Genomic DNA, 22,233 nt, shown 5'->3' with positions numbered 1-22,233 from the left:
CAAACACTTTGTTGACCAAGTCATGCCTCCAGGCTCACATGTTGACTATTTAATGACAACACCTGCTCTCACTGGCGTCTGAGACTCTGCGGTTTACTTCCCTCTGGTTTTCTGTTTGCATCTAGATGGCGAGGAAGCTCAGTGCACTGGAAGTTTTCCTGATCACTTTAAACGTGGTTGTACTGGCGGTAGATATACTTTTGTTGCTTCTCGTGCTAGAGAAACCATCAGGTAAGCGTGATGGTGGGTGTTGTGTGTGGAGGATGGGCAAAGGAAGTCCCCTCTGGATGTCAGAGTTAACATTTCATTCACTCATCTCACTGCATCAAGCTATTCAAAACCTGCCATTCTCTAAGGAAAGTGTTCTCTTTTTTTCTGCAACTAAGGTTTGGGTGTAAATGTCATCGGGGGACTCCTAGCCTCATCTGATGCAGTTTCAATAGAATGCAAAAATTAGGCTTACTAGATCTTGCTTAAAAGAGCAGTTACAGCAACAATGCCAACTCTATCATTATGGAGATGAACATTAATTCAAGGGAACTGGAGCAACAATGAAGCCAGCCTTTGTGGATAAAGTAATATTAGCCTCTACTTGAGATTAACATTACTCTCAATATTAATCTCAAGACCGGAACAGTTGTGATTTATTCATGGATGCCTTTGAAGCCGTTCCCCTCTATTTCTTGCCCTCTCTCTTCCCCTCCCACAGACTCTTGCAGACACAGGGAAGCATCAGAGTAACTTCTTATCAATAGAAATATATCTTCAATAATAACATAACATATATAATACCATCTATAATATAAAAATCGTTTTTCTTGGGATGTTGAGATGGATGAAGTGGCATAAAATGTTGCTACCCTGGTTACATAGTCCTGAGTTCCTTGTAACTTAGTCCTGAGCTCCAGGCTAGCCTGGGTTGTAATATCCTTGTTCCACCATGAGTTCCTTGTTACTTAGTCCTGAGCTCCAGGCTAGCCTGGGTTGCAATATCCTTGTTCCCCCCAAAAAACAATGATAATAATGTAAAATTTAAAAATCTATGTTAATTAAATTTGAGTTTGGAGCTTCTGTTCAATAATGTTCTTCAGTACCATAGATTAGACATATGATGAAGTTGAGCTGTTCTGGAAGCAAGATCCTGTGTGTGCATTGTTTTACTTCTCTCAATAGTGAACCTGACAAGAGCACAAAATCAAAACTAGGCAAAGTCAAATATGATATTATGTCCACATTTTCTTTCAAGGTTTTCTTAGATTCAGATTCCTTATTTAAATAAATCCTTAATCCAGTTTTAACTTCTCTCTCTCTCTCTCTCTCTCTCTCTCTCTCTCTCTCTCTCTCTCTCTCTCACACACACACACACACACACACAAACACACACACATGCAAGCACACACACACACACACACACACACACACAGAGAGAGAGAGAGAGAGAGAGAGAGAGAGAGAGAGAGAGAGAGAGAGAAAGAGAGAGATGGGGGTCTTTTTAAAAATATGAACAAAGTCACTGATGAATCTATGTTATATGCACAGTAACTGCTATGTGGAAACAGGTGAATTTCTGGCTTGAAGAACTCATGAAACTCCTGACTTTGCCATGCAGAGTTTAATTTGATAAAGGCTAAATCAAGAATACTAAATTTGAGTGAAATACAACAGGTTATAATGAGTTCTGGGTCAATCTGGACTACAGAGTGAGAATCTGTTGCAAACAGACAAAGAAATCGCTCAAAGCATAGCAAATAAACCAAAAATCAAATGGCTAGTTCAATTGGATAAACCTATGCAACGAAAAAATGGGTTTCTACCCAGGATTATATATGAAAATTAATTAAGCATAAATTCAGATGCAAATGAAAGAATTCAAAGTATGAGCCTTTAGTAAAATGGCATAGATAGCAACATTCACAACAATGAATTAGGCAATGGTTTATTAACCAAAATTCAAGCACAGAAACCAAAGGGGAAAAATAGCCAGATTGGACTTATATAAAACTGAAATTTTTGGCCTTTAAATGATATTATCAAGTAGAGAAAAACAGAGGTCAAAGGAAATGTACTAACATTTCGAAATGATGCATATGATGTTAACATCTAAAATACATTAGAAAATGCAGTAAGTCACAAAATGCTGTTATTCTTCTAAGTGGACATAGTTATCAACATAACTCCTAAGAACTAATTGCTATACACATAGACCAATGCATTATTCAACGTTCATCTGAGAAGCTTTTTCTTACAGTAGATGACAAGTAACACAGAGAACCTCAACTGGGCAGAGTACAGAGAACAGAAGGTTGTGGGCTGCTCAGTGATAAGTTGGATGGATATATCATGATACCCTTATCAAGTCTCAGAGAGCTTTGAGGAAGAGGTAGAAGAATGGAAAGATCCAGAGGTGGAAGAATGTCAAAGGCACCATATGGATGATGCACATATGAACCCACAGTGATTGTGACAGCATGCACTAAACTCTTGTAAACTTAGGCTGGACAGATTTCCCGGCATACAGTGGGGCCATCGGCGTAGAACATCATCACCAGATGCAGAGATCCTGGCATTTGATAGATGCTGAGGGAAGGACAGCCAGTTTTCTTTAATGAAGTACTTTTAATAGGTTGGCTGCATTCTAGGGCAGCCCCTGGTGGAGGAGTAGTTGGGCAACAAAAATAAACTTAATGAAAAGGGGCAAAAAAGAAAAAAATAACTGACAAAGTTGGGTGGGTAAGGAAGAGAGAGTGGAAATGGATGTTCTAGGAGTAATTTGAGAGATGAAAGGACCAAAATACATTATATGAGATTCTCAAAGAATAATAGTAATGTAAAAAATATGACCCAGAAACAAGAAAACCCAATTTTTAATGAACACAGAATGCAGTTGGACCTTTCTCCTTAAGAGAACTACAAATGACTGTAAGACTAGAAAGCATATTCATCATCAGTTGTTATTTGGAGAAAACAAGCTTAGGATATACAGTTGGCTACAACAAAACACATAGCTAGTGGTCTTTAGTTCCCAGAGAAATTGAGTCTTCATGTAGAAGAGGAAGATAAGAGGAAAATAAAATGCTGCAGCCATGCTCGCAGTTTGGAGAAAATATTAAAGAATGATGCAGCAATTATGTCTTCAAACTTGTAACCAACCAAGAGAACTGAAAACACACATTCATTCAGAAACTGCTGCAGGAGAGAATTACACGTAACAGTCACATGGTAGAATCAACATAAATATTCATCATCTGTGCTGTGCTTGCATAATGGAATATGAGTTAGCCAGAGAAGAGATTAAAACAGTGATACAAGGAAGAACATTAAAAATTTCATGCCAGGCATATTTTTGCTATTCATTCATTTATCCACCCACTCACCCACCTACCCACCCACCCACCCCCTATCTATGTATCTATCTATCTATCTATCTATCTATCTATCTATCTATCTATCTATCTATCTATTCTTCAGAAAAGGGACGGCAGGCTACCCAGAGATACCAATAAAACATGACATGTCTTCTGATATTAACTCTGAATGATGCAATCCACTAGGAAGAAAGGGGTCTTGAAAAGTCAATTAACCAATTTGTAAAAATGTGATCAAACATCTGAAGAAGTAGACAATGCCATGCACAAATATTGGGACCAGCAGCCAGTGATTTGTTTGGAAAGTAGACCTAGCATCTACAGCTGGGATTACTTCACAAGTACCAACTCTGGCCTTTATTTTGTTTACAGGTTCCTTTACTCCTGAATGTCCAGACATCTCTGAGTCAGAAAGGATAGACTGTGCACCTGGCAAGGTGGTGACAGAGGTCAGCTTTGGGGTCCTTGTCTGGTAGCCTATTGGGTTTTATATCAAATAAATGAGTATGTTATTTGGGAAGGGAGAAGTGGTGGAGTGCCTTATGGTCCTGTGAATTTCTTGGCTGGATCATAAATACAATAAACAAGCTAGAAAAAGTACAGAAAACAGACTATAAAATGACGTATAGTTGCAATCAAGTTTCACAGGCCAGAGTAGAAGGAAGTTAGCAATGCTGGAGCCATTTCTAGGAGCTGGCCATTTCTAGTCACTCACATGACCTTAGAGAGGTTAAATGCTTGCTCACTAGCCTGCTTCTTCTCTAGAAGTAAGCCATCAAGCAAGTGTGGATGACTAAATCACTTGAACTTATATTACTTCTTGGAAAAAAGAATCCTCTGAAGTTCAGTAACTAGGAAATGAGGTCCAAACAGACACATGGGAAAGAATAGATTCCCCTCTCCCATGATGTTCATGAGACCATCAAATATTTGAACCTTGTCTTATTATGACATGTGACTTATGTAATGGAATGCATTTAGATTTCATTTCTGTGCCCTATATTCATCATTCTATATCCAGTTTTGTTAGATTTAAGTATATATAGTATGTTTTAGTAGGAATTAGGACTATATTAAATTTTATTTATATTAATTATTTATATTGATTTTAGTGTATTTTCTTACTATAAAAAATGAAAAGCTTCTCTTCTAAGCAATATATTATTGTGTCATTCTTAATATGTGTTTTATTTAAAGTTCTATTGTATTTGATTGTATTGTTCTGGGTATTTTATTACTTGTTTTTATTGCAATTTCAATTCTTGTATTTTCTCACTGTTGCTTACTTTGATTATGTTTTTTCTTACTAATCATTCTTTTATATGCCTCACCTTTAACATAAATTACAATTACTTATCAGGTAATTGTTGATCAGCTTAAACTTCCTATTATTTTTTCAAAAAGCTTTTAGCAAATTTTTTTCTTTGTAATATTAATTGAAGTTATATTTTGGACAAATAGATAATGATTCTGCTTTGTTTTAATATTTATCACTCATCAATGTGTTGTGTGGCATTTTGTAGTTCTGGAGGAATTCACATAAAGCTATGATGTTTGGAGACAATGTCTTTGCATGGATTCTTTGTGGGGAAAATAAAGGCATTTATTTATTCTGAAGTTTATGATTCACTTTGTCATTTTACTTTTTTCTTATTCATTTTAAATCCTGCTCACTGCCCTCCTCTTCTTCACCCCCTTCCACAATCCTTCCCTCTTCCTTCCTTTCTTCTCTGAGTGGGTAGGGGACCCCCTGGCTATTTCCTGACACTGGCACCTCAAGTCCTTGCAAGACTAGCTGCTTCTTCTCTAATTGAGGCCAGACAAAGCAAGCCTAGATAGAAGAACATATATGTGTTCAGGCACTAGCTTTTCGAATAGCCCTTCTCCAATTGTTCTAATTGACACAAAGTCCAGGATGCCACATCTGCTTCATATGTATGGGGAGGCCTAGGTTCAACCTTTGTATGTTCTTTGGTTGGTGGTTCACTCTCTGAGAGATCCAAGGGTTCATATTCGTTTACTCTGTTGGTCTTCTTGTAGAGTTTCCATCCCACTCGTCATCCTATAATCTTTCCTCCTATTCTTCAATAAGAGTCCCCAGGCTCCATCCACAGTTTGGCTGTTGGTGTCTGCATGTGCCTGAGTCAGTCTGAGAGGGTGGAGCCTCTCAGAGAACATTTAGCCTCCTGTCTGCAAGCACAATAGAATATTGTTAATAGAATTTAGGCATCTCTCAGAGACTTTGTTGCCATTATGACTGCAACACACAGAGATGACCTAGATGATTTTCTGATTAGCCATCTATTATTAAATTCATTTATCTGATTGACAAATGCCACAAAATTTATGTGGAAGATAACTTAAGGACACAGTTTAGGGTTGTATGGCATTATAGAGCAACAAAGAAAGAAGTTTTTTATGGGAGTCAACATCAATCATTCCGACATGAGTTTAGAACACCTGTACCAGGAAAGTGAGAACAGAGATGGAAAACAGAGAAGCAATATGGGGAAGCAGTGTGTGAAAGAGACACAGAGTTTGAAGTTGGTAATTAATTGTTCCAGGAATTGACCTTTGGTTTCTGGGACTGAAACAAATTGTTAGGGCAGATTGTACACACACAGAGATGAAGTTTATCTGGGTATTGATTGTTCTTTATAGATGTCTGTAGACTTTGACATAGTTTATAACAGTGAAACTGACCTTTGGGGCTACATATTCCTCAGTTTCAGAGATAACCAAGGTTCTCAATGTTGGCCCCAGAATAGTAGAAACATCTCAAGTCTTCCTTGGAATAACATGGGTTGTGAATTAGCCTACATGTGTCACTTTATTTTATGTAATTGCATCTATTGTTACAGGAATCCTGTCGATGGCAGCATAAATGCTGCTGGAAGCCAGTAGCAGATCCCAAAGTTCCTGCATGCTTCTTCCCTAAGAACTGGGGTTATGAAGTCACCAATGTCCTGAAAAATTCAAATACAGGTGAGCCCTTCTCTCAAGTGGTCTTAGAAAGCCACTGTTTCTGGTCCAGCCAGGGTAGCTGTGAAATACAGGTTAACATTGTTTTCATTCCCTCACCCTAGGGTTAACTGCTCAGTTGAAGAAAGTGTCATCTCCATCTCTTTTTGGAAATGATATTGCTGATGCCTTATTGACAGCAGAATACCAGACATCCAGTCGTTTTCATTTTAAGGTTGGTGAGAAAGTTACCACTGGCTACAGTTCCAGAAATAGTGGAGCCCTACCCTGTTCACCTGTCTGCTAAGCACATTGAATGGGCAGAAGGCACCTTCATTGTTTTTCTGAAAATATCTCTGAAGGAGATGGGTAGGGTTACTTTACTTGACATTTGATACACATGATTCTGTAATTTCACTTCATAAATCAAAATCTACAGGGCCAACATAACATTTTCCATCCATAGATGTACTTGGATGTCTTACTTGGAATTGTATTTTATATTTCTTTCTTACAGATCACTGATTTTAATGAGATACGATATGAAGTCCCTTATGAAAGCGTAAGCTTCATGAATGGGACTGCTGAGAATTCTAGTTTGAGCTACAAGATAGAGGTCATCAATAATCCCTTCAGCATCCGAGTACTGAGGAAGAGCAACCAAAAAGTCTTGTGAGCTTCTCCAACCTTTACCCATCTTTGAATACAGGGATCCATCTAAGACATCCTGATGTGCTCTGGGTGACTTGACAATGGGGTTGAATTTTAGAAAAAAATACAAAATTACTTTACACGCCTAATGAACAAAGGCAATTTGTTATGACTGTAAAGCAGTGTATGAAACTATAGTGAATCCACTTACTAAGTTTCATTCATACATTTTTCTAAATATGCACACATACTTTTGGTTCTCATATATTATGGATTAAGGAATTTTGTTTTTTCGAGTTAGCATTCATACTCAAACACAAACTTTGCTGTTTAGCATTTAAAGTATCATTACCTCAGAATGTTACCATTAAGCACCTAATACCAATTTGAGCCTATACCACATATTGCATGGTATAAAATATGAATACAAATGTCAATAAAGCCATCATTCACATCCTGGTACTAACAAGTCTCCAATCTCCTGTGTGCTATCAGGCAGTATTCCCTATCATTTTTCCAGAGGGAGCTGTGCTAATAATGCTTAGCTTCTCCAGTGGGAACTGGAGATGTAAACTTGCACTTCTATTTTTCCACCAGTCATAAACCATTGATGATAGAGTTTCATTCATCCAATGATGCTCCTCTAAATTCAAAGAACTGATGACAATGGGAACACCTCTGGAGGTGGCATAGAAAAACTGAGGGTAAAATCTGAGCTCACTCAACTGTGAAAGCTGGGAGGCAGGCGCGGCTTTGTGCAGAGCCAGAATATTTCTGTGCCGTTTATCCTCTTCTCACTGTCCAGGTTGGACACTGGCATCGGGCCCCTCCAATTTGACCAGCAATACCTGCAGCTCTCTTTCCGTCTGCCCAGCGCTAACGTGTATGGACTCGGGGAACATGTGCATCAGCAATATCTCCACAACATGAGCTGGAACACCTGGCCCATCTTTACCAGAGATACCGCTCCCACAGAGGTGAGGTTAAATCTACCCCACTGCTGGTCACAGCTAAAAGGCAGGGATGCTCACCCTCCATTTCTAAAGCCAGCTGACAAAATACAGCTCTGTCTTATTTTGCTTGATTTACCTAAATTTGCTTTGAGGAATATTTGTTATTGAGTTTAATAGATTCACAAATTCGAAATGTAGAAGTTAAAACCAACTTCCCTGGAAGATATAATTGAATGATTACATAAGATAAGCAAAATAATATTTGAAAAACAGCCAGGCCTCTTAGCACAAGCCAATAATCACAGTTATTCAGGAGACTGAACAAGAGGATTGCAACTTTAAAGCTGCCAAGGCCTACAGAGTAAGTTCAAGGCCAGCCTGGACTAATTAGTAAGACCCTGTCTCAAAATAAAAATACAAAAAAAAAAAAAAACTGGGGATGTTAGTAAAAGGAAGTTTGCATTGCTTAGTGTGTGTGAGGTTCTTGATCCCATACCAGTGCCACAAAAAGAAGAAAATGCTTTTTTAAATGATGCTTTCTGGCTTTAATAATTCAGAGAATTAATATTCAGAGAAGAATATCCATCTGGGGTTATTCCATTGGAGTGTGTAGATATAAAGTTCCTCTTCATCTTCTCTTGTAGTGCATATAGAACATTTCAGAAACAGTAGTAATGGCTATTTTTTCTATTTCTTGTGATGTTTTGAGCTGTCTTATTGCAGTATATCTTTCTGAATAATATTGCATTGAGTACATATACCATATTCACTTCCCAATTTATTATGACAATACCAATTTGGCATAACATCCGATTAAATGTTGAACAGTATATACAAGATTTTCCTGTTCTGAAAATCACATTTGTTTGCTTATGAGAGACAGAGCCCTGTGTCAATCAAGCAGGGAACTCATTATGTAGCATTGGCTGTCCTAAAAGTAGCTATCCACTTGGCATTGCCTTCTGAGTACAAGAATTAAAGGTGCATCCCACCATATTTTTCAAGATAAATATTTTAAACATATGATCCTTTTACTTCTGTATTTCCTTCCTTGTTGGCAGGGTATGATTAATCTGTATGGAGCACACACATTCTTCTTGTGCCTGGAAGATACCAGTGGGGCTTCATTTGGAGTTTTTCTGTTGAACAGCAATGCCATGGGTAAGAAGCATTTATTTTTATCTTCTCTGGATAAGACTAGATTTAGGTATGATGTTTGTATTTTGGAATGGTTGCTTTTCTCCTGAAAATAGATTCTTCTCTCTTATAATAAATCCCAAGCATAATTTCCCCTCTTTCATTCCTCCTAGCACCCACCTCACCTCCCCTATTCCCCAGATGCACCCACCCTTTGATTTCTCTTCAGAGAAGAGCAGGCTTCCAAGAGAGAACAGCCAGAATTACTTTTGTTGTGGGATCTCACTTAACAGTCCTGGGTTGCATGGAAGTACTTCCACTGAAATTGGAACCTGACACCAGTTTAACCTGTTCAGAAATTCAGCTCAGGCTTAGGAACACTTGTCTGAAAACGACTTCAGGGACTTCCTCTAATGAAATGTTTCTCCTAATACTTTGTGGATAATAAGATTTCTTGGTATGCACACTCCAAAAATAATTGTAGACTCCTGCATGTACCATGGTGTCTGCTGGCAGGCAGGAGGCTGTGTTGGTACATTCCTGCAGCTTCTAATTAATGATGTGCCAAGAAGCATTATTTACTTTAAAAAGTATAACTCAGTAGATCTGTCTGTCTCCTCCCTCTGTGTGTGTGTGTGTTTGTGTATGTGTGTGTGTTGTGTGTATAAACTATAGTCCAATTTATCTAATAAGCTTCCCAATATTTTTTCTGTGGGATTAAATCACTCATATATCATAGAAATTTATTTTAATGTAGCCAGAAATAAAAAAAATGTGCTTTTTTTCCTCATAAACAACATGAAATAAGAAAATTCTGCTTTTGATGGGTATCTTCTTCAAATTAACAAAGCTTAGATAAAACAAATGCATGTGATTCATTTTTCTTTGAAAATGTTTGGCACAACTCAGCCATTCATGTTCCAGAGAGATGTGAGTTTCCAGAGGATTCTAACCATTCTTTCTAATCCTCCCAGAGGTCACGCTTCAGCCTGCTCCTGCCGTTACCTACCGCACGACCGGGGGCATCCTTGACTTTTATATCTTCTTGGGAAACACACCGGAGGAAGTTGTTCAGGAGTACCTAGAGGTATGGCTCTGCCCTCCTGACCGTGGGTTGTTGCTGTTTTCTCCCATATTTGTTTTGAGTTAACGAGACAAAAGTTAAAGCAGTAGTTGACAGGGTGAATGCAAATGCTGAGTTGACAAGTATTTTATAATTTTTTTCTTTAATGAATGGACTGGGTGTTTTCTACATTGCTATAGGCACCATATGGGAACTTTTGAGAAACAAAAGAAAGTTTAATTCTCCTTCCTATCCATGCCCATTGCCAATCTCCTATTGTTCCTCTCTCTAAAACCAATCATTCCAAAGTACCAAGACCACAAATCGTCAAACTTCATTTAAGCAACAAATAAATAAACAAGCAAGAAGAAATTACATGAGATAAACCCTACTTCTATGTCATTCAACATTCAGGACAGAAGAAACTAAACTACATTTAGTCTAATCTTCCTTCAAAGAATCATCCACAGACACAGAATGGTGAGGTGACCCCTTTAAGTTGACATATAAGGTTGTGAAAGAACTTCTAAATCCCCATGGATCTATAATAAAATAAAAATATAGTCCCAGTTGATCATAGCCAGACGCATTTTGTATTAAAGGTTGTAAATGAGGTCCAAATAAACTGTATGGGATTAAGAAGCATGGGGGATAGCCTCTGATTAGGAGGACAGGGACTCTTAGAAAACTGTCAAGCAGTTTTCTGCTTTCACATGGTTGACTTGAAGTACTTGGAAACTTTTACTACTTCTAGCACACAGTATTTCTTCACCTGTCATCCATGTGTCTCAGAAGTTCATACTCTTTCAACACTGTCAAACAGCACCATCTGCAGCTACATGAGTTGTGTTTATTCAAGGTCTGAGAATACAGAACTATTGCGTGCTTTGTGTCTAAGTGTCAATATCTATGGGGAACTTATTACACTGCAAGTATTGAGATATTATTGAATGAATGAATATCATTGCTTTTCAAGTCCAGAATTATGACTCAGTGGTAGAATGTTTGTCTGTCATACATGAGACTCTGGTGTCTACTCTCAGCCCCACTACTAAACAACCAAACAAAACAACAACTGTAAAGGTTGACAGATAGAATTATCTAGGAGATGGGCCTTTGGAAATGCCTATAGAGAAGTATTTGACTGAAATAATTGTATTCCAATACCTATCTTGAGGTTATTTCTTAGGCAGGTTATAAAATGAAGAGAGCAATGAAAGCATTAGGAAACATTTATTGCTTCCTCCACCCTCTCTGTATCTCTCACCTGTGGAAGCAATATGATCAGCAGCTTCAACCTTCTGCTGCCTTGATTTCTCTGCTATGATGGACTGTAACTCCAAACAGGATAAAAACGTTTCCCCTTAAGTTGCCTTTATTGGGATATTTAACAAAGCAACAAGAAGAGAAATTACAGTACCACCTTACAGCCAGACAGAAGGATGGCTGTTTTCCCCTTTCCTTCAATTTTTATTATGTTCAATCTATATTGGCTTGGATGCTAGGCAAATATTCTACCCACTGAACTACACCTCTAGCTCATTTTCTTTCCCATAGGACAGTTCTCAATTTTTCTCATGTTGTGACCTTTTAATATAATTCTCATCTTGTAGTGACCAAAATTATTTCATTGCTACTTCATAATTGCAATTTTGATACTGTTATGAATCATAATGTAAACATCTGATTTGCAGGATGTTTGATATTCAACTCCACAAAGGGTCTATAACCCACATGTTGAGATTCACAGCCATAGGATGACATTATTAGTCCAATATTCTGAAAATCCTAGTGTTTTCTGCTATTGCTGCTGTTGGGATACATTTAGATATTTTAAGTGATGTAAGACTTGATCTTTGGAGTTTTGCAATAGGAGATTTCTTTTATTCTGATGATTTTAGACCTGAGAATCTCATAGAAACAGTAAGAAATAAATGATCCAGATGGTCATTAGTGTTTGCTATAAAAGCTCAGATGTTATCTTACCTATCTTCCCAGGTTGTTGGTCGACCATTTTTGCCTTCCTATTGGAGCCTTGGTTTTCAGCTCAGCCGCAGGGATTATGGTGGCATTGATGGACTGAGACAAGTTGTACAGCGAACCCGTGATGCTGAGATCCCATATGTAAGCTAAGGCTTTTCTTACCGGTGCTTATATACAATTTCCTTTGATCCTTTTTCTTTGCATTCTATTCAACTAAGAAGACAAAAGTAAGTAAAATAATAGATTGATACAAACACACACATTATCTGATATTAACATACTGAATTTTCCATATGCCTATGTAAAGGGTATACTTCATAGAGCCAGAGGACTTGAATTTTAGTCCCATTTCTTCCTATCTTCTTGCAATGTTGGGTTAGTTATTGTTGTGGTTTTTGTTTTAAAAGGTAAGAATTTTACACTTTACCTTGGGGAGTTTGGGGTAAGAAATACTTCACATAAGGCATGTGGCACATCTATCTCTGAGCACAGACACCATCCAATTTAGTGGTAATTTTATGAATGACATCAACACATGGTGATTATTTAGCCAGAACTGAAAATATTAATAATGATTTGCCGTAAGCTAATTTCACCTTGAAAATCTCTTTCCAGATTAATTCTGAATCTCCATGGTCACAAAGTATTTATGGTGTTCAAAGTTCTCCTGTAAATCAAAAGATAACTCTGTGCCTAAATGTCTAATAAACTTATCACATGGTCAAGGAAGTTGTCAGAATTCCTTCAGAATTAACTTTATGCTTCAAACTAGTGCAGACATACATATGTAGTTAGCCTTTGAAAGAGACTGTATGAGTGGAAATGACTGGCTTGATCTCAGAGAACCCAAGATAGTAGATAAAGCATCAAGCTTTCCTAGAAGAAATATGCCCACCATATTGTTCTATAAAAAGGGGAAATATTTGTGATTAAGTTTATATTCTGCATGTATCTGAAAGCACTCAATTTTAGAATGAGTTAGATGAAAGTTTTATGTATCTATATTAGTCTAGAATGACATGCACAGTCATGGCTAACTCCTATTTATAACTCTTTTATGAATGAAAAAGGTCTCACTTTTCCATGACTGTACTACTAAGCAGAAGGGCTAGTTTGTATGCATCAGTCTTGTGACTCAACTTGTAGTGGCCTTTTTGGTCTGTCTTCCTCTGTGTTTGCTGGTACTGCCAGGTCAGGAACAAATGAATACTTCTATTCTGATTGGAAGCTTCCTTTCTGTGACTATGTGTGGCTCCAGGGACCGACTTAACCACTTTTGATCAGAGCAGATGATATCACATGGAGCAACAAGCCTCAAGCCATATGAAAAGCATACGATAGACTTTCATATGATCATGAGGTAAATAGAATATTGGAAAACAAAGAATATCCAGATCCAAGTGCTTATACCAAAGCCCCAGTTAGCCTTTACCTCCTTATTAAGTGACTGGAAAATAGTATTTAACTTCTTAATATTCTAGTCTCATTAAAAACAGTCTCCTGTTCTCACACAGTATGTAAACAAACAATGCACATATGATATTTTAGATAGTTAAATCTCTATATCTCTTTTTCACTCAATACTGTTAGTCATTCCTCTAGAAGTTTAATAGAGCAAAAGACACCTTTCTCCTCTTATAAACATACATTTTGACTTGATGTTCAGGATCTAAAGTTTTGAGGTTACAAGTTCCCTCACATGTTCATTGAAATATACATTTAATGAGTACCCAATACATGACCAGCATCCAAGTCCTTAAATTACAAGGATAAACATTATACATTTTCTATTCTAAGTTCCTCAGTGTACCTCCTGACATCCTTGTGTCAGGATAAGAAAGCAGTTACAGTCTGAGAGTAGATGCATCTTTAAAGGGAGCTGATTCATTTCTAAGAGCCACAGAAGCTTCGAAAATCCCAGGACTATGAAGCTATGTGGCTTGTTTTATGAGTATGAATCAGAGTTGAAACCCACAAAGTAACATTTCCCAAGTTCTCACTGCCCAGAACTATCTTTCAGGATGTGCAGTACTCGGACATAGACTACATGGATGGAAAGAAAGATTTCACTATTGACGAACAAGCTTACCCAAAGCTCTCAGAATTTGCTGATGAACTACATGAAAATGGACAGAAATATGTAATTATTCTGGTATGTTCAAACACTTAGCTTGGTGGCTTATGTTTGCTCTCAAGTTGCAAAAGACACCTAACAAAGCAATATTAATACCCTTCTTATTTATTAGAATCCTGACATCGCCAAACAATCTGACTATGAGACCTTCAGCAATGGAAGCAAGAACAGAGTATGGGTCATGAGCTCCAGTGTCTTTGCTGTTGGGAAGGTAATTGTTCAAGAAATTCAAAGTACATAATAGTTTTTATATGAAGATAGGTGATAGGCAAGTCACGATATTGCAACTTTTATGACTGGTGGTTTTTCTATTTTAAATGAATAGATATGATAATAAAGTTATTAAAATTCTAATGCTATAAAAGGCTATCCCTAGACTCATTAATATTTCAGATTATAGAGAAGAAATATAGTAAAAAATTACTTTAAAAATGACTTCCTCTCAATTTCTCTTCCCTGAGATGCTAAATTCAACTTCAGTCCTGTAGTAAGACGTTCATAATGAATATTGGAGCCTAGTTCAATTAATATACTTTTTAATTTATACAAGAATCATAGCCAGGTTTGACTCTATAGTATCAGCTTCACACTCTTGATAAAACTGATTCTTAGGACAGAGGCACTTGTAAGACTGTACTTTCAAATGAATTATGTAGCTCACCTTCCAATTACACATAAGGTTAATCCAGATGACTGAATTATGTGAAATTTATAAAAAATTGTGCATCATCTCTGAAATTTATGTAATTCTGAAGTATTTAGAGTTCCTGGATTGTTTATTTTGTAAAACTATCTTTGGGGGTTTGTTAACGGTTTGCACTTCACTCAGATAACTTAGCTTTGCTCATTTACTTTGTTCGTTCTAATTACTTTTTCTTGTTACTTTTATTTTTTATGAAGCTATGCAAAGTTTTTTTTCTCCAAACCAAGTTCCTTCTTCTACTGTTTATTTTATGGCTATGAATCTCTAAACCACCAGATAGACTACTTTCCATGTATTAGTAACTATCATGGTTATAGTCAAATAAAAATTGTGATGATCTAAAATTCCCAATCTATAAATGTGTTGAGAAAGTTGGCAAGATTGTTCTTCTACAGTTTATATTCCAGTAAGCCAAAATTTTAATAATTTGTCTATGTATATACCTATTTGAAACTTGTGGAAGATAGAGATACCATTTGACAAATGCAGAAAGCAATAGAGAGATGGCATTAAAAACTTTTAATGGGGTAAAAGAAACCTTATTCAAGCATTTGCAAAATATTATTTACACACCAAAATTGACATATTGCTTATAATAGACTCAAACCAGTTTCTATAAACTTAAATTAGCAATATATTAAACATACTTAGCCATCCTTTCTCTAGAATTATTTAACATTTGGACTTTCTGGAATTTTACTTTAATTTCCAAAAATTATTATTTGAGAATTTTAATATGAGTAAGAATATATATACATCAATCTGCATCTCGTTCTCCAACCTCCAACTCTTCCCATGTTCTTTCTTACTTCTCAAATTCATGGTCTCTTCTTTAATTATTATTGTCACCTATATATCCATATAAAATTATAATGCAACTTGCTGAGTTGATTTGTTTTTTTTCCCTTTGTATATGTGCTTACAGGGGACTTCTTGGGATTGGATAATTTATCAAAGGGGTTATCATGGTGGAAGACTGATTCTTCCCTTACCATCACTCATTTATTAATTGTCATAACTCTTCATCTAAGTGTGGGGCTTTGTGAAATTACTCTACATTCATATGTCAATTGTTTTGCCATTGCTCCAGTCTTGTTTAGGCAATCATGTTTGGATTTTATCGGGGCAGCTTCCTAGTCACATACAAAAGATATTATCTCATATCTTGTAATTGTAATCAGCCTTATATAGTGAAAGTTTATATTTTTTAAATAGAAAGGGACAGATGGTAGATATTCAGTTATCCAATTATTTCTTCTTCTTCTTCTTCTTCTTCTTCTTCTTCTTCTTCTTCTTCTTCTTCTTCTTCTTCTTCTTCTTCTTCTTCTTCTTCTTCCTCCTCCTCCTCCTCCTCCTCCTCCTCCTCCTCCTCCTCCTCCTCCTCCTCCTCCTCCTCCTCCTCTTCTTCTTCTTCTTCTTCTTCTTCTTCTTCTTCTTCTTCTTCTTCTTCTTCTTCTTCTTCTTCTTTAATTTGGATCCTTGCATGTATTCTATGATTGTTTCGAGTTGGCTGGCAGAATGACAAATATGACTCTAAATAATAATCAATATGAGATTTCTTAGAAAAAGGGTAATGTTAAATTAATGACTGACTGAACCGTCACATGTGCTGCCACTGCCTCCTCGTTCTTTGTTCTACAGGGTTATGCAGGAGAGTCAGTCTTTCCCGACTTTACCAATCCAGCCTCTATTCCATGGTGGACCCAGCAAGTTACTGAATTTCATAACCATCTGGATTTTGATGGAGTGTGGATTGTAAGTTATCATTCCAGATGCAAATACCCACTGGAATTTGACATGTCAAAAATTCATATGGAGGTTGACGATAATCTATAATAGTATGATTTATTTACTCCATGCCAAGTATATACATGGAGAATTAGGCTTCTAAAACCCCATGTTCTTTGTTGTTTAACTTGATGAAGTCCTTTACTTTTTCAGAGAATTCCAATTTTTCCTTATTAACTAAATTTCAACTTAAAAATATAGCTTCATTAAAAGTGATGATTGGTGTATTTATAGCATTAGTTCATAAAGATGTAATGATTGGGGCTTGTTTTTTATTGTGGAAAACTGTGAAGGTTTCTATAAAAACTTCAGAAATACTTTATAATTGTTCCCCTGTGGAATATAAGACAGAGAGAGTAAAAAGAGAAGAAATATTATCCTATCCTTAGTTTTAGAATACATTCAAGCAGCAACATCAGCAGTAAAATCTTTATGGTTTTTAAGGCAAAGGTCAGCCTTTAAAATTATTTATTTTAATTAGTAGTTTAAATAAACTTATAAAAGTTAAAACATGTTCAATGTCATTTGGAACTGTACAATAACTTCAATGCAATTTAACCTAAGTAAGTTATTTTTATAAAAATGGAACAGAGGCCAAGGAACGCTGCAGGTTATTTAAAATCCTGAAAGCAGCTAAGAGGGTATCCGGATATCCTGGCTTCTAGCTCTGAGCACGTCCTGTCCAGATCACTTTCTATTAATGCATTTACATCTTGTGTGTTTTATCTCTGAAGGAAATGGATGAACTAACCACGCTTTCCCCAGATCCCAAGTGCGAGTCAAACCACTTGAACTCTCCACCTTTCACTCCTAGTAAGTTCTGTTGGCCCTCAACGCAGGAAGTAAACACAATGAGGTGACTTCAGTGCCGCTCAACCTGGCCAGGAGTAGGGCTACCTTAGCAATCCAGCAAGTCCCAGACTTTCTCCCTAAAATCTATAGGACTGTAGACTTCTTTTTATGTCAAAGGGTAACTTGTGATTAACAGATTCATTTGAGTCCGGTCCCTTGCTTCTCACTCAGTGGCTCTTCCACACAAGAGTTCTAAATTCTTTTATCCAGCTCACTGAATCTAAAGCTCTCAGGAGACTGTGTTATGGATTTTATGAGAAAATTTAAACACTCACAGACACAAACTATATATCTAAAATTCATATATTCCTTCTCTCTCTCTTTCCCCCATTCCTCTGTTTCTCCCTGCTTCTCCCTCCTCCTATCCTTTTTTATTAGCCATAGTTTAAATCGTCAAATGGTCCCATATTTAAGGTAGACTAGCATTAAAGTAGCTTGATTTAAAAAATCTTATGAGAAGTTTATAATACTCCATGATACAACTTCACTGAATTAAAGTGAATCTGTAATTTTCTTTCCTTTTACCTTTCCCCTTCTCTTTTCTCATTAGTGGTATGTTAGACAGCAATCTTTCTTTCGATGTCTTATTTATTGGTCCTATTTCAAGTCAAGACTGTTTTTTTTTTTTTTTTTTTTTTGTCTCCTGAAATATGTGTGTTTACGTGGGACTAAGGTAGTGTGTTAGTGAATTTTTTTTATTTCTGTGGTAAAATTTCTGGCAAAGACCATCTCAGGAGTGAAGGCTTTATTCTGTCTAACAGATAAGAGGAATATAGTATCATGGTAGCTGTTCACATTGTGGCCACTGTAGGAAGGCAGAGAGAGATGAATGCAGGTACTCAGCAAGCATCTGAGAAACTCCCATACTGATTTCAGGAGTGAGTGTTCAACCCCACCAACCTCTTTCTTTACATCCTCCCCAGCATCTGCTGTTACCTGAGTTTTAGATCTTAGCTATTTTGACTGGTATTTTAGAGTTGCTTTGATTTGCATTTCCATGATGACTAGGGATGTTGAGCGTTTCTTTAGATGCTTCTCAGACATTCTATGTTCCTCAGTTGAGAATCCTTTGATTAGCTCTGTATCCCATTTTTTTTAAGCAGGGTTATTTGATTCTCTAGAGTCTAACTTTTTGAGTTGTTTGTAAATATTGGATACTAGCCTTCTTTTTTTTTTTAAACGACTTTATTTTGCAAAACAAAGATAAATGTAAAGATTTTAAACATTTTTTGCTTAAAATTATACATTTTTGTCAGTACTGTTTTTTCAGACATTAAAATAAATTTTACATAAAACCACGTGAATATGTTTTTTAGTCAGTACTTGATTTTTTTCAAGGGCTTCACAGTATGCATTGAAAACCTATTAGTTGCAATAAGCGTAAAGTACATGCAAAACAAAACGCAACATGGAAATAGTCAAAGTCTTCTTGTTTTGTGAATATATCTATATTTTTTGTTTTCTTTATTTCTTGGACTTCATACAGTCTGTGAGTTGTTTCTGGGGGAGTGCAAGCCTCTAGGGTTAGCATCCCACTATCAGTGACTGCATATTATGTCTGTTCTTTTGTGACTGGGTTATCTCACTCAGGATGATATTCTCTAGATGCAGCCATTTTCTTAAGAATTTGGTTAAGTCATTGTTTCTGGTGGCTGAGTAGTATTCCATTGTGTATATGTACCACAATTTTTCTATCAGATGTAGGATTGGTAAAGAATTTTTGCAATTAGTTGGTTGCCATTTTGTTCTTTGACAGTGCCCTTTGCCTTATAGAAGCTTTGCAGTTTCATGAGGTCCCATTTGTTGATTCTTGATCTTAGAGCAGAAGCCATTGGTGTTCTGTTCAGAAAAATTTCCTCTGTGCATATGTGTTTTAAGCTCTTCTCCACTTTTTGTTCTATTAGTTTCAGTGTACCTGGTTTTGTGTGGAAGTTTTTGATTCACTTGGACTTGAGCTAGGTACAAAGAGATAAGAATGAATTGATTTGCATTCTTCTGCATGCTGACTACCAGTTGAACCAGAACCATTTGTTGAAGAGGCTTGTTTTTCCATTGAATGTTTTTACCTCCTTTGTCAAAGATCAAATGATAATACATGTGTGTATCATTTCTGGATTTTTGCTTCTATTCCCTTGATCTACCTCCCTTTCTCTGTACCGATGCCATGTAGTTTTTAATCACAACTGATCTGTAATACAGCTTGAGGTCAAGATGGTGATTCCCCAAGAAATTTTTTTCTTGTTGAGAATAGTTTGTGCTATCCTGAGTTTTTATTATTCCATATGAATTTGAAAATTGCTTTTTCTACTCTATGAAGAATTGAGTTGGAATTTTGATGAGGGTGGCATTGAATTTGTAGATTGCCTTAAGCAAGATGGCCATTTTTACTATGTTGATCCTTCCAATCCATGGGCATGGGAGATCTTTCCACCTTCTGAAGTCTTCTTCAATTTCCTTCTTCAGAAACTTAAAGTTCTTGTCACAAAGATTCTTCACTTGCTTGGCTACGATCACACCAAAGTATTTTATATTCTTTATGACTAGTGAGAAAGATGTCGATTCTCTAATTTTTTTCTCAGCATGTTTATCCCTTGAGATTTGTTTGAGTTAATTTTATATCTAGCCACTTTGCTGAAGTTGTTTATCAGCTGTAAAAGTTCTATGATAGAATTGTTGGGGTCACTTAAGAATACTATCATATCATTTACAAATAGTGATATTTCATTTCTTCCTTTCCATTTTGTATCCCTTTGATATCTTTTGGCTTTTTGATTGCTCTGGCTACTACTTCCAGTACTATATTGAACAGGTAGGGAGAGAGTGGACAGCCTTGTCTAGCCGCTGATTTTTGTGAGATTGCTTCAAATTTCTCATAGTTTAGTTTGATATTGGCTACTTGTTTGCTATATATTGCTTTTACTATGTTTAAGTATGAGACTTGAATTCCTGACCTTTCCAAGACTTTTAACATGAAAGGGTGCTGAATTATGTCAAATGTTTTCTCAGCACCTAGAGAGGTGATCATGTGGTTTTTTTCTTTGAGTTTGTTTATATAGTAATATATTGATAGATTTTTGTATATTGAATCATACTTGCATCCCTGGGATGAAGCCTACTTGATAATGGTGAATGATCATTTTGATGTGTTCTTGGATTCAGTTTGCAAGAATTTTATTGAGTATTTTTGCATCAATGTTTGTGACAAAAATTGTTCTAAAGTTCTCTTTATTTGTAGGATCTTTGTGTGATTTAGGAATGAGTGTAATTGTGGCTTCGAAGAATGAGTTGAGTCATATTCCCTATGTTTCTATTTTGTGGAATAGTTTGAAAAATATTGATATTAGGTCTTCTATGAAGATATGATAAAATTCTGCACTAAACCTATCAGGTCCTGGGCTTTTTTTGTTTGGGAGGTTTTTGATGACTGCTTCTATTTCTTTAAGGGTTATGGAATTGTTTAAATGGTTTGTATGATCCTTATTTAACTTTGGTACCTGGTATCTGTCTAGAAAATTGTCCATTTCTTCTAGATTTTCCAGTTTTGTTGAGTATAGGCTTTTGAAGTAGGGTCTGATGATTTCTTGAATTTCCTCAGTTTCTGATGTTATGTTTCCGCTTTCATTTCTGAGTTTGTTAATTTTGGTACTCTCTCTGTGCTTCTACTTATTCTGGCTAAGGGTTTATCAATCTTGTTGATTTTCTCAAAGAACCAACTTCTGGGTTTGTTGATTCTTTGTATAGTTCTTTTTGTTTCTATTTGGACACAACGACTTCTATGGACGTTAATCTTCCTAGAAAGGACTTGAGCTTCTAGAATACTATGAAGTAGATGAACATTCAGAAAGGGTCTAACAATTTTCTTTGGTCTGCCTATTTGTTACATACTCCTGAACCTAAGTTTTAGTTGCTTCTCCGTTCCCCTCTGGTTACTGAGAGGGTGCTGATGTGTGTGTATGTGTGAGTTTAAATAAATTTGAAGCTTGCAAAATCTTCACCATGCTCACCTAACAACTTCATTCTTCTCTTCTTGGTCTGTGTCTCCTCTGCCTCTTTTATTGCCGTAAAATAGATGACCATTTTATAGATCAATTTGTCATTTTTGTTTCTTAATCTCTTAATATTATTCTTTTTTGTCTTTTTTTTTAAAATAAAGTCCCACCTAATCACTGTCTGGTTGCTCTGACACACACAGTAAGTGCTTCGTATTTATTCTCAGATCAATTACCCAGTGCTTGCAGAAGGTTGCTCAGATGCCTCCACTTACCACCATTCTTCGCGAGTTCCAGGAAATCATAGCTGGTTCAATGTAGACTTGATATAAAAACAGCAAAGAATAACATTTAAAATATGGCAAGGGTTTTGTCAGGGCAAAGGTATAAAAATGAGGAAAAAGATTAGATGTCTATTTAGTTCCAGTTGTTTGATGGAAGAATTATCTCCACTGCTGTGTGTTTTCTCTAGGTGTCCTGAAAGACTCTCTATTGGTAGGAACTCTCTGCATGGACACCGAGTTTTACTCAGGCCTTCACTATGACGTCCATAGCCTGTATGGCTACACCATGGCAAGAGCCACAGACTTGTAAGGCTTTGGTTGTCTGCCTGGTTCTAGATTTGGGGAGGTTCTAGATTTGGGGAGGTTCTAG

General features: G+C 36.5%; 1 protein-coding gene across 1 annotated transcript in view; it reads left to right on the top strand.

Moving 5' to 3' along the window:
* Nucleotides 1–22,233, top strand: part of MGAM (maltase-glucoamylase) — a gene marked incomplete at both ends in the record, with an annotated part of 194,548 nt that overhangs the window by 120,594 nt on the left and 51,721 nt on the right. Inside the window, 14 exons of the mRNA XM_080932402.1 lie at nucleotides 126–231; nucleotides 3,738–3,814; nucleotides 6,227–6,350; nucleotides 6,452–6,561; nucleotides 6,844–6,998; nucleotides 7,783–7,954; nucleotides 8,992–9,091; nucleotides 10,042–10,154; nucleotides 12,129–12,254; nucleotides 14,134–14,265; nucleotides 14,360–14,458; nucleotides 16,592–16,705; nucleotides 17,473–17,551; nucleotides 22,052–22,169. Coding sequence (XP_080788528.1) covers nucleotides 126–231; nucleotides 3,738–3,814; nucleotides 6,227–6,350; nucleotides 6,452–6,561; nucleotides 6,844–6,998; nucleotides 7,783–7,954; nucleotides 8,992–9,091; nucleotides 10,042–10,154; nucleotides 12,129–12,254; nucleotides 14,134–14,265; nucleotides 14,360–14,458; nucleotides 16,592–16,705; nucleotides 17,473–17,551; nucleotides 22,052–22,169 — 1,625 coding nt within the window. The remainder of the gene's footprint in view (nucleotides 1–125; nucleotides 232–3,737; nucleotides 3,815–6,226; nucleotides 6,351–6,451; nucleotides 6,562–6,843; nucleotides 6,999–7,782; nucleotides 7,955–8,991; nucleotides 9,092–10,041; nucleotides 10,155–12,128; nucleotides 12,255–14,133; nucleotides 14,266–14,359; nucleotides 14,459–16,591; nucleotides 16,706–17,472; nucleotides 17,552–22,051; nucleotides 22,170–22,233) is intronic.

Source organism: Micromys minutus, assembly GCF_963924665.1.
Source record: "Micromys minutus genome assembly, chromosome: 18".
NCBI classification, from domain to species: Eukaryota; Metazoa; Chordata; class Mammalia; order Rodentia; family Muridae; genus Micromys; species Micromys minutus.
The sequence above is the reverse complement of the archived record's forward strand: the minus strand, read 5'-3'. Positions and strand labels throughout refer to the sequence as shown.